Genomic DNA, 12,891 nt, shown 5'->3' on the forward strand with positions numbered 1-12,891 from the left:
TTTATAGGATTTTCTGACCAATTTCATACACATTTAGATAATTATTGTTGTTTAGGTACACGTTTTATTAATATTTTGGGCCTGTTCGAGTGCTTGGGAACGGAATAGAATATATACCATTATTTCTTATGGGGAAAAAAAATTCGGTACTCGAACAAATCGGAGGTCGAACACGGATCTCGAACGGATTATGGTCGAGTACCGAGGTATCACTGTATGCTATTTCCGCCACAGAGTTTGAAAGATTTTCTTTGACAGTCTCGTACTGTTTTCAAAGCTGAACTAACGTTTTGTTTTGTCTCTGCAGTTGTTGACGTTCAGAACGTTCAACTTGCACTCTATCGTTACGATAGAGAAAGAATGTTCACGGTTTCACGTTGCAGTAAGAGTAACCGTGTCTAGCGTTTTGTTCATTCTTTCTTAACTTAATGGTTTTGATCCTAATAAAGGAACTTTTCAGTTTTTTTTCCTTTAACAATAATATGTTTTAACGATATATATGATTGGGCTCTTCTCTCAGGTTCTAAGTCAAGAGAGAGAGAGAGAGAGAGAGAGAGATAGAGACGGAGGGAGAAAGAGGATAAACGTTTCATTCAAGCCTGCCAGGCGTACGAGCACGTCGTTATCGTTTTTTTGCTCTTCTCCCTAGTCTCTTTAGGGGAAGAAACTAAACGTTTCTAGAGTGATCTAGTGTTTAGTCTCTTTCCAACCACTGATTTATCTTTCATTAGATTTTTCTGTTACATTGTAATTCTGTTTTCGCAATTACTAACTTTGAGAAAGGATAGAATTGCGTATTTCAGGTACAAACCACTTAAAGTTTCGAGTTCAGTGAAATAAGTGCAAACAGAAATCAAAGTGATAAGTGATTAGTGCGTGAGGGTACTTTTGTGCGCGCCAGTCGTCCTCCCAGTCCGGGACCTCTTGCAAGCTCCCAAGCCCAGGGGAGAAGCAATGTCGAAGGGCATAAGGGTTCAGCAGGCCTTGATCGGCGCACAGAAGTATTCTCGGTGGTTGTGGGCGTGTCTTACCGAGACCGTCACTCCCACCCGCAGACGATTGAGCCCTTATTTTGCTCGTCTGCAGAAGAGATTAGGGGAGAAAATAAAGGCAGAGTAACGCTGGTCTCAGGTCTCAAGACTTCTTAAACGTTAAGTCCAGACCTATGCCAGACGTACGAAGTTAAAGTTCACAACCCGAATGCAGTCATTGGGTTAGCTCTGACTCTCCTCAGTCATCAGTTGATTACACTCCGACTAAGAGGAGTAAGGTTCTGCCACAACAGATCTCTGCTGTTAAGGCTTTACCTCAGCAGAACTTAGTGTCTGCCGACCCCAAGTTAACTCTACTGCAGTCCATACAGTCACAACTTTCGGTCTTGATGCGTGAGTGTCGGGCTGAGAGTGTTGCACCGCCTGCACTCCCTCCACCTGTTCTCGCTGCACCTGCGCTCGCCCAGCCTGCACCTGCTCCGCCTGTGCTCGCCCAGCCTGCACCTGCTCCGCCTGGTCGCAGCACCATCTGCCAGGCGTACGATGTTGTGAACTCTACTACAGTCCATGCAAGCACAGCTTTCGGACTTGATGAGTGAGTGTCGGGCTGAGAGTGTTGCTCCTCCGCCTCCGCCTACACTCCCTCCTCCTACACTCGCTCCGCCTGATCACAGTACCATCTGCCAGGCGTACGATGTTGTGGACTCTACTACAGTCCATGCAAGCACAGCTTTCGGACTTGATGAGTGAGTGTCGGGCTGAGAGTGTTGCTCCTCCGCCTCCGCCTACACTCCCTCCTCCTACACTCGCTCCGCCTGATCACAGTACCATCTGCCAGGCGTATGATGTTGTGGACTCTACTACAGTCCATGCAAGCACAGCTTTCGGACTTGATGCGTGAGTGTCGGGCTGAGAGTGTTGCACCTCCTGCACTCCCTCCACCTGTTCTCGCTGCACCTGTGCTCGCCCAGCCTGCACCTGCTCCGCCTGTGCTCGCCCAGCCTGCACCTGCTCCGCCTGGTCGCAGCACCATCTGCCAGGCGTACGATGTTGAACCACTTTCGGAGTTTGCTGTTCACAGTGTTGTTCAGCCTCAGCCTTCTTTAAGGCAACCCTTGCTTTGGGATCAGGAGAGTTACACTCTTCCTCCTCCTCCCCTTGCTGCTCCACCAGTGGTGCAACTCTCGGTTGGGGTACAACAACCTCTCCCCTCCGTGAGTCTGTCTGCTCAACCAGCGCTGCACCGAGTTCAACCCTCATCTAGGCAAGCTCATCTACACCATGCACTTGCGCCTCAGGAGCCTCAGCTTGCTAGAACTTTACCTTGTTCTGCGCAGCCTCAACCTTCTCATGCTCCACTCATCTCTCAGGAACAGGAACGGACTACTCCGCCTCCGTCCTCCGCTCAGCTGGTGCAATCCTTGGGTGCAACTCTTGCTAGGAGTCAACCTCCTTCACCCTTGCACCTGCCCTCTGCTCCGTCTGTTGTTCAGCCTATGCAGTCTGAACCTCAGGTTTTCCCTCAAGTTGAGGAAACCTCTGTTGTTGTTCCAGCTCGTTCTGACTCTGCTGTTCAGCATACCATGGTTTAAACCCCATGCAAGCATGCATAAAGCACTCTAGCACTGGTCATGGAATTTCTGAGAAATGTTAAACGCCATGCACACGCTCTGCTTTCCTTTCAGCAGGCTCTACTTACTACATGCTCAGCATTCAGCATGCTCTGCATTCAGCATGCTCTGCATACAACATGCTCTGCATACAGCATGCTCTGCATTCAGCATGCTCTGCATACAACATGCTCTACATACAGCATGCTCTGCATACAGCATACTCTGCATACATCATGCTCTGCATACCTTACCGCATGCTTCTCAACACATCTTGGGTTGTTGCCAACTCACTAGACTGTCAAGCAGTTTCATAACGTTGCCTTCTAGTCTGCTGCTTTGCACCAGTGAACCCTCACTCAGAGAACTTAGCTTTTCTAGGATAAGGTCCCTGTAGATGAGAAAGTTCTTTTCTCCCTCCTTCTGATATTCCCTTGAGGACTCTGTCATTTGGAGGGAGCCTTTAGCTGCATAACCTCTTATGGACTTTTATTTAAGCATAACATGCTTACAGGGAAGGTAATGGTTACACTTCAGCCGCTAATCCCGTCTGTTACCACACCTGCTCCCATAGACCTTGAGCTGTGTTGCATGACATGCAGTCCAAGCTTAGTCCTTGTTAGAGGATTTTTTGTTTACGGAGTCAATGTGTCACGGGGAAGACGTTCAACAACCAACAGAAGGGACTTGTTGTGACGCAGTGGGCAACCTCAGCAACCCGTTAAGGAGTTGTCTGTACGACCCAGACAGTCTAGACAGATTCGGGTTGTCACTACTTCCTCGCTTGCCCATGATTGACAGTTTACAGACTGTGCAGCAGTATCATGATCTTGTGTCCGGCTCCGTCAGACGACTGGCTTTTAAGAGCTCCCTCAAGTCGTCGCTGTCTGGAGATTTTCAAATGGACTATGGATCTGACCAAGGAACTGGGCCTCCTGGTCAATTTTGAGGAGTCTCAGCTCGTTCCATCCCAGACCATTGTCTCCTTGGGTATGGATCTTCAGAGTCGAGCTTTTCGGACTTGTCCGTCGGCCCCAAGGATCTTCCAAGCCCTAGAATGCATCCAGAGCATGCTGAGAAGGAACCGATGCTTAGTCAGGCAGTGGATGAGTCTAACAGGGACACTTTCATCGCTGGCCCTGTTCATCGAGTTAGGGAGACTCCACCTCCGCCCCCTTCAGTATCATCTAGCTGCTCACTGGATAAAGGACATGACGCTAGAGACGGGCTCAGTTCCTGTTTCCGAAGAGATGAGGTCTACTCTAACGTGGTGGAAGAACAGCATTCTTCTCAAGGAAGGTCTACCATGGGCTGTTCAGTCCTCCGACCACCGTCTCTTCTCGGACGCATCGGACACGGGCTGGGGTGCGACACTGGACGGACAGGAATGCTCGGGAACATGGAATCAGGAGCAAAGGACACTTCACATCTATTGCAAGGAGTTGTTGGCAGTTCATTTGGCCTTGATAAACTTCAAGTCCCTCCAGCTTAACAAGGTGGTGGAGGTGAACTCCGACTACACCACAGCCTTGGCTTACATCTCCAAGCAGGGAGGGACTCATTCGAGGAAGTTGTTCGAGATCGCAAGGGACCTCCTCATTTGGTCAAAAGATCGAAAGCTCACGCTGGTAACGAGGCTCATTCAGGGCGATATGAATGTCATGGCAGATCGCCTCAGCCGGAAGGGTCAGGTCTTCCCCACAGAGTGGACCCTTCACAAGAATGTTTGCAGCAGACTTTGGGCCCTGTGGGGTCAGCCAACCATAGATCTATTCGCTACCTCGATGACCAAGAGGCTCCTCTTGTATTGTTCTCCGATTCCAGACCCAGCAGCAGTTCGCGTGGATGCCTTTCTGCTGGATTGGTCCCATCTCAACCTGTATGCATTCCCGCCGTTCAAGATTGTCAACAGGGTACTTCAGAAGTTCGCCTCTCACAAAGGGACACGGCTGACGTTGGTTGCTCCCCTCTGGCCCGCGAGAGAATGGTTCACTGAGGTACTGCAATGGCTGGTCGACGTTCCCAGGACTCTTCCTCCTAGAGTGGACCTTCTGCGTCAACCTCACGTAAAGAAGGTACACCCAACCTCCACGCTCTTCGTCTGACTGCCTTCAGACTATCGAAAGACTCTCAAGAGCTAGAGGCTTTTCGAAGGAGGCAGCCAGAGCGATTGCCAGAGCAAGGACGACATCCACTCTCAGAGTCTATCAGTCTTTATGGGAAGTCTTCCGAAGCTGGTGCAAGGCCAATGCAGTTTTCCTCAACCAGTACCAATGTAACCCAGATTGCTGACTTCCTGTTACATCTAAGGAACGTAAGCTCCCTATCAGCTCCTACGATCAAGGGTTACAGAAGTTTGTTGGCAGCGGTTTTCCGCCACAGAGGCTTGGATCTTTCCTCCAACAAAGATCTACAGGACCTCCTTAGGTCTTTTGAGACCTCAAAGGAACGTCGGTTGTCCACTCCAGGCTGGAATCTAGACGTGGTCCTAAGGTTCCTAATGTCATCAGGATTTGAACCGCTCCAATCAGCCTCTTTTAAGGACCTCACATTAAAAAACTCTTTTCCTCGTGTGCTTAGCAACAGGTAAAAGAGTAAGTGAGATCCACGCCTTCAGCAGGAACATAGGTTTCACATCTGAAACGGCTACATGTTCCTTACAGCTCGGTTTTTTGGCTAAAAACGAGCTTCCTTCCCGTCCTTGGCCTAAGTCGTTCGAGATCCCAAGCCTGTCCAACATGGTGGGGAACGAACTGGAGAGAGTACTTTGCCCAGTTAGAGCTCTTAAGTACTATCTAAAGGTCAAAACCATTACGAGGACAATCAGAAGCCTTATGGTGTGCTATCAAGAAGCCTTCTCTACCAATGTCTAAGAACTCAGTTTCTTACTACATCAGGCTTCTGATTAGAGAAGCAAATTCTCATCTGAAGGAAGAAGACCTTGCTTTGCTGAAGGTAAGGACACATGAAGTGAGAGCTGTGGCTACTTCAGTGGCCTTCAAACAGAACCGTTCTCTGCAGAGTGTTATGGATGCAACCTATTGGAGAAACAAGTCAGTGTTCGCATCATTCTATCTCAAAGATGTCCAGTCTCTTTACGAGTACTGCTACACCCTGGGTCTATTCGTAGCAACGAATGCAGTAGTAGGCGAGGGCTCAGCCACTACATTCCCATAATCCCATAACTTTTTAACCTTTCTCTTGAATACTTTTTATGGGTTGTACGGTCGGCTAAGAAGCCTTCCACATCCTTGTTGATTTGGCGGGTGGTCAATTCTTTCTTGAGAAGCGCCAAGGTTAAAGGTTGTGATGAGGTCCTTTAGTATGGGTTGCAGCCCTGTATACTTTAGCACCTTTGAGTTGATTCAGCCTCCCAAGAGGAACGCTGCGCTCAGTAAGGAAGACGATCTTATTAAAGGCAGAGTAACGGTTCAAGTCGACTTCCTTACCAGGTACTTATTATTTCATTGTTATTGTGGATAACTGATTATATGAAATATGGGATACTTAGCTATCCTTTAATCTTGTACACTGGTTTTCACCCACCCCCCTGGGTGTGAATCAGCTACATGATTATCGGGTAAGTTTAATATTGAAAAATGTTATTTTTATTAATAAAATAAATTTTTGAATATACTTACCCGATAATCATGATTTAATCGACCCTCCCTTCCTCCCCATAGAGAACCAGTGGACCGAGGAATAATTGAGGAGGTGTCAACAAGAAGTACTTGAGTACCTGGCCACAGGTGGCGCTGGTAAATACACCCCCTTCTAGTATTGTGATAGCTGGCGTATCCCTCCATAGAATTCTGTCGGGCAACGGAGTTGACAGCTACATGATTATCGGGTAAGTATATTCAAAAATTTATTTTATTAATAAAAATAAAATTTTTCAAATTGTTAAAAAGTACTGTTACGACTGGAAAACCATGTTTCGAAAAGGAATCAATCAAATGGATATGACCTAAACTAAGATTCCCCACTTAACCTGACGTAGGTTTTGTATCATTACCTTTATGGCTGGTAAAATTATAGAATAGTGCAATAAACTGTTTATAGAAAATAAGGCTGTTAGCTAGTGTATTTTATGGTGTTTTGAAGGAATTTGATAATGATTACGGTAAATTTCTAAATTGAAATATATTTTATAGCTTTAAAAACCTGAATATTGTGTAATTATAGGTGTTTTAAACATTGTCATCAATTACGTTCGAAACACCTTAGAATATACTGTGTACCAGTCTAATTGTATGATATTTGAATCAAAACATTGAAGCTCTTGTCCGCCATTACTTCCGGATGCATAGAAAAGGGGATTCCATCACATTTTCTATGAAGTCGTTTGTAAGTGTTCGACGTATCACAAATATCTTCTTATGTAATTGAATTAATGATTTACAGTATTGGTTTTTGCTCTGTCGTTCGCTCACTTTGTTCGCGATTAAACATTATCTCAATGTTCTTATGTTCTGGCAAGCGGAACATAGTTCGCTACGCACGTTAGCCCATGATCTAGAATTTCTACTTTAATTATGAATCATACAAACTTAGAATTTGATTACCACGGGTATTATTACCCGGCGATTCACGGTTATGGATTTAATTGAATGTATGTACAGCACTGGTAATTAATTATTGAAATATGCTGATTAAAATCTTTTTGGGAAAATTGTGTTAACGTAAAATAAAACCAGATTTCCAGCAGAAATCCGTAGTTTTGAGTTTGGCGTGTCAACTACCTTTGGATTTGCATTAGATATCGTTATCAATAACTTTCAAAACACTTTAAAAATACACCTTTTTCCATATTTATTTTGTATTTCTTATAAGGTTTTAACTTGTTACAACTTTTCCATCTGTCATTGTTATAAAAATCCAGTTATCGTCAAAAAATTTGTTTACCATAATCAAAGCCCAGTAATAATAGTGAAACACGATCAAAGCGCTGGGGCTTTTGTTTGACAGAATTTCTGGATGCACAAAATGCATGATTTTTAAGCCCATTTTGTATCGAGTCATTTTGTAGCTGTGTTCGTCATACAATACTAAGAAATCTTCCTTACGTAAATGATCATATTTATTTGTATGTTATTTATTGGTTTTTGCTTTGCCATAGCTCCACTTATCAGGTTTTTAATAAACTGTTTGGAGGGACGAGACTTCTGTGGTAGGTGTTAAGATTACGATCGAAGAAAAACTAATTAATTTTTTTAAATCTTTAACTTCGTTAATAGTGGTTTCCAACCATAATGTATGGGATTCAAAATAATGTATTTGCAAAGACCTATTAAATTATGCTAGTTTCAATTTCCTAACTAATATTGCTCTTCTATAGTAAAACTCAGGGGACCCCCTTGGACATCCGTGGGTCGATATGTATATTACTTTAATTTTTAACCAAATACGGTACATGAACTATATACTTTTTTAATTGGTTATCTTATGTTTAATCGACTTTTTACCTTGAATATTGAGGCAAACTACATGTTCGTAAGTTTTCCTACTCCCCATAAGAAAAAAATTATGGGGGATGGGATGACAGTGGGAAGCCAGAGTTAATGGATGTGGAAACACCTAAAAACGAGTGATATGCATCAATATTAGTGATTAGAAATGCATAAAAAACACTTAAATAGCTGGTTGGAAAAATATTTGGTTCATATAATTGTCGTGATATCAAAGTATCTTAATTACTTGTAATTTTCATCATATCCTTCAAGTGAGCTTTGCTCCACCGTGGTTCGCTTCAATCGCAAATAAACATTATCCCCGTGCTCTGTTTTGGCAGGTAGTACATGGATGTGCTGCACATGTCAACTATGTGGGTCATTATTTCGGTTATATTTTTGACTTCAGATGAACAACAATAGCTATACGCTGTAGTATATAGCGGAATGAGACTGTTTTAGATACAATCAATTACTGAAATAGGTCAGGTTACATTAAATTTTGAAAAGATTGAACTCTCCTCAGGGAAACGTGTGATTGTAGTCCTGGTGGAACTGAAGCAGGGTATGAAATTAAAAGGGCAGTTGTAAAACAACATCTGGAAACCTATGCATAAGTGTTATACTTGAAAGCTTATAATTGATTCAAAAGACAGCTAATGATTACGTCATACAAAAAACAGTACAGCCGCTTTAAGCGATTGCAAACAGCGTATACGCAGTAATCTATCATCAGTCTTCCAGAAGCAGACTATGGAATGGTGTTCACATTTTAGGCAATTGATACGCAAGTTAATTTACCCCAGTAGCAGACTATCAAGCTTAAATTTTTTTAAGTTTTCAGTAATTCTTCATACATGTTGCATTAGAATTTTCATAAATCTGACCATCCTTTTCATTTGGATCTTCCTAGACTTCCAGCCTGTGTGTATTACTAGGTATGCAGTTAATTCTAAGTGTTGCCTTTGCCATCATGAGTCTCAACACTACACAGTATTATAGAAGTTTTATTCCAGCCGTGACCAGATTGCAGAATGATCTTCATGATCAGGCAGTTGAATCGGTGGAATTTCAGAAGTTCAAACTTGCAGCAAATGTTTTTATGTTGTTCAGGCTGACACAAGTCTGTCTTCATAGTTTATATATGATACAGTATCTATTTTAACGTTATTACTGATCTTTAGATATTTTATGTTGATTATACATTGCTTTTCATATAGTTTATTTCCTTATTTCCTTTCCTTATTTCTCTTATTCCTCGTTGGAGCCCTTGGACTTGAGCATCTTACTTTTTCAACAAGGGTTGTAGCTTAGCTAGAAATAACATAATAATAACAATAGATTGTCTTACATAGAAGTTTCCCTTAGGCTACCATAACTCTTAAAGTTTAACTATTAATTTCTGGTAAGCTCTTTATCAATCTTCTACTGCCATTCTAAATTTTGTCCAAAAGGGTATCTATACAATGTAAAGGATTTACATTTATATTTAGGAAAAAAATTCTGTCATATTTGAGATTTAAAATTTCTGTTTCTATGAAATGTATTCCTTGCAGGAAAGAGGCGGGTCTGGAATGTACAGTCATGGAAGCTTGGCTATCAAAGAGCAGTTGGATAATGAATTTGACTTACTGTTTGTTGCTGTTTACCAGAAGATATTACAGCTGTCATATGTGGACAAATTTTTATCAGATATCCAGCGTGAGTTTCGTGAACGATACAGGGATGAGTTGCGACAGGGTTTATATTACCAGGTATAATACAGTGAATTGAATGTTGATTTTTCTGATGTAATATTATGAGTACAATATAGAGTTTATGAAGTCTGTTAGTAGATTTTATTATGCAAAAAAGTTCATGATTTTAGGAATATTTTTTCATTTTGAGTACTGTATTATGTTAGACATATAACTTGTATTCATTGGCAGAGTTTTGATTTCTCTTGTGAATACGAGAGAATTCTTCGTGACGCAGAGGCAACTTCAAGAATGGTAAAACTAGAAGTTAAGAAACCTCGAAGTTTTGAAGAGTCAGCAAAATCCAAGAAAACTGTCTCTTCCATGATAGAAAAAAGGGGCGGAGAGCAACCGAAAAAAATTCCAAAGAAAAAGGAAGGTAAGTGTTTCTTTGGTGCATTGTTTCTTTATCAAGAATGAAAAAATGGTAAATACCCAAGATAACCAGAGATACAAAATGTAAATAATGCATTGGAGTTGATTTAAAGGGTATTTTTGTTGCAGGATTACAGTACAAAATTCATTTGAAGTTAATAAGCATCTTTCACAATTCACAAGTTAATTACCTAGAATGGGATGAGATCTTTTTTACATGCAGTTGATCCACTTTTTAGGGAAAGTAGCATTTGTGTTACCACAAGCCTGTCAGTCATATAGAACCGGTATTTGTCATCGGAATGTCCCAAAACTCCTACAATCTGCATCTCATAAACAGAATTGAACAGCCAAGAGCATGTCTTTAGTGTTTCCACCATATTTACTTTGATCTTCTGTGTTTTTGCTTTGAAAGTATTCCAGAAAATGCACAAGGTCTTCTTTTACATTGCCATATATACAGTATACCTTTGGTAAAGGCTGGAATGACTTTAGAAGCTTGATTAGTAATTATTCAGTGAAGGGGGGAGGAGATACCCCACTCACCTGACTGGTTGCAGTCCACTTCTCTTTTTGCCTTTGCTGTGTGATTTGTATTAATGCACTCTTCGATGGCTGCCTCAAAGGCTTCTGTGGCCAAGTACAGTATATTTCTTGGATTTTGAAAGGCATGCATTATGGCTTTGGCTCAATTTTTATTTTGTATGATAGTGTCTAAATCTCACATTTCTAGTAAATGTGGAGAGATGATGTTCTGGTGTAGAATTATGCATTTGCAAAGAGCAAGATTATTACCTTCCCTGAACTATTTTTATGTAGCTCAGAGTTGCTGCACTAGTGGAAGAAGTATAGATAAGGCTTGAAAAACTATGTTGGTAACTTCAGATGGAAATAATCCACCCTTCGTCTTGCTCTCTCTGCCTTGCCTGTTGGTAACCTCAATTATTTTGTTCTTACGTGAATACAAAACTTCGTCCTTTAATAGGAGTATGGTATCAGCAATGCCGGATACAGCTGTCAAAATTTACCGCAACGAAAGGAATAAGAGATAGGATCCTAGGTCACTTATGCATTTTTTCTGGCAAGGAGACGAAAAGAGCACCCTGGGTTTGAGTTCTCAAAGTCAGATGAATTGGATCTATCCCAGTTCTCAGGAACAACCTGTTATGGGCACAGTTCTTTAGGACAAAGATTCGGATAGCGACAGACAATTTTCTCTGCTCATTACCCATGGGAGTACAGAAGGCCCTCAACTTGCAAACTTTATAGGATCCAAGAAGCAGTTTGTAAGTCGAATTGTGCATGTCAAATTTTGTTCAATTTTCCCCTAGGGTAAGCCTGATCTGAATCCCATGCCTATGATTTCCAGTTACAAAAGTCAATAAGTAGTTGGGTTTCATATGGAATAAATATCTGGTTATTTCAAATGTCATTTGTTCCGTAACCCAATACAAACCATTGCTATTTCCATGGGGTAACATTTGGCGGAGCTGAATGACGAGCCATTAAAATTAAACGAGGGTTAACTACCCCCTTGCTAATTAGCAGGGGGTAGGGAAGGGGTAGCTAGCTACCCCTTCCCCCCTCACACACTGTGAATAGCTCAATTCACTTTTGGCTCGGACAGTGATCGGACGTCTCCGTTCCTGTCCTCGCTTGGCCAGCCATTATTGTTGTTTTGTCTTTACTTAACTACTTACATTTCTTGTACTCATATATATATGTAACATATTTTATGTTTACGTATATATCTTAGTATGGAAATCAGTAAGTTTCCTTTTCAGTGTTCACGCTTGTGTGTGTACGTACGATATCTCCATGTGGCCGCCGGCAGTCAGGCCTCTAAGTAGTAGTTCATGGTTCACGATCTCCTGGAGCTCGTTCACCTTTACTACATTTACTATAATTATTACATAACTCCTCTATGCGGGTGGAGTTGCAACGCTGTGCTTTACAATTATTTTTTTATTACTTGTTATAAATCTAATTGTTTTTTGTTAACTTCAGTTTGTAGAACGATTCCCTTCGGGGTTGTTCGTTCTTACTTTTAGTGAACTTTTTTTAATGGCATAGCGTAACTGTTTAATTCTGTTTTGTTACAGCTTTCGCCAGCGCCCTACCCCCCACCTTCCCATGAGTATAGGTGAGGTGGAGGGCGCTTGCCCGTTATGTAATTCTTGGGTTTTTTTCCCTCGGGTTCCTCTTCGGAGTCTTCCCGGGGGAATGAATGTTAACTAATTACTGTTCATTTTTTTCACAGTTAATGATTTGCTGTTCGTTTGCCTATGGGTCTACGAAGCAGAGCTGTCTTGTGGGTTGGATCTTCGTCAGGGGCGTGTCTCTCCTCCTGGAAGTCCTCCCGTGATATCGACAGCTCCTCAGTTCATCTTAGAACTCGCAGGAGGCTCGCCTCCTTGGGTGGGGACACTTCCCTTCCGAGGGAGGTTCCTTTCCCAGGTTTTGAGTTGTTTCTCTTTCGGGGGAAACTTCTCTTACCTTAATTTATATTGTGCAACTATGCTCTTGGGGCTGAGCGGTTGCATCTGCGGCTACGTTCAAGGGGCTGAGCAGCTGCAGGAGTGTTTCTTCCCCGTGGGGGAAGCTCTCCACAGAGATCCCTCTTCGGAGGGCTCTTGTTGCTGTTGTTGCTGAAGGCTCAGTCTCCTTCGGGGGGCAGTTGAGTCCTCCGGTCTCTCCTGCGAGTGTTTCTTCCCCGTGAGGAAGTTCA

At 42.5% G+C, this 12,891-nt stretch overlaps 1 protein-coding gene across 2 annotated transcripts in view; it reads left to right on the forward strand.

The window, feature by feature from the left end:
• SrpRalpha (signal recognition particle receptor alpha) overlaps window positions 1-12,891 on the forward strand; it is an 80,245-nt gene that overhangs the window by 4,552 nt on the left and 62,802 nt on the right. For both annotated transcript variants that reach the window (XM_068378478.1, XM_068378479.1), the window contains exons 2-3: window positions 9,609-9,806; window positions 9,981-10,167. In XM_068378478.1, the coding sequence (XP_068234579.1) occupies window positions 9,609-9,806; window positions 9,981-10,167 (385 nt within the window). The remainder of the gene's footprint in view (window positions 1-9,608; window positions 9,807-9,980; window positions 10,168-12,891) is intronic.

This window comes from Palaemon carinicauda, chromosome 8, assembly GCF_036898095.1.
Source record: "Palaemon carinicauda isolate YSFRI2023 chromosome 8, ASM3689809v2, whole genome shotgun sequence".
NCBI lineage: Eukaryota > Metazoa > Arthropoda > Malacostraca > Decapoda > Palaemonidae > Palaemon > Palaemon carinicauda.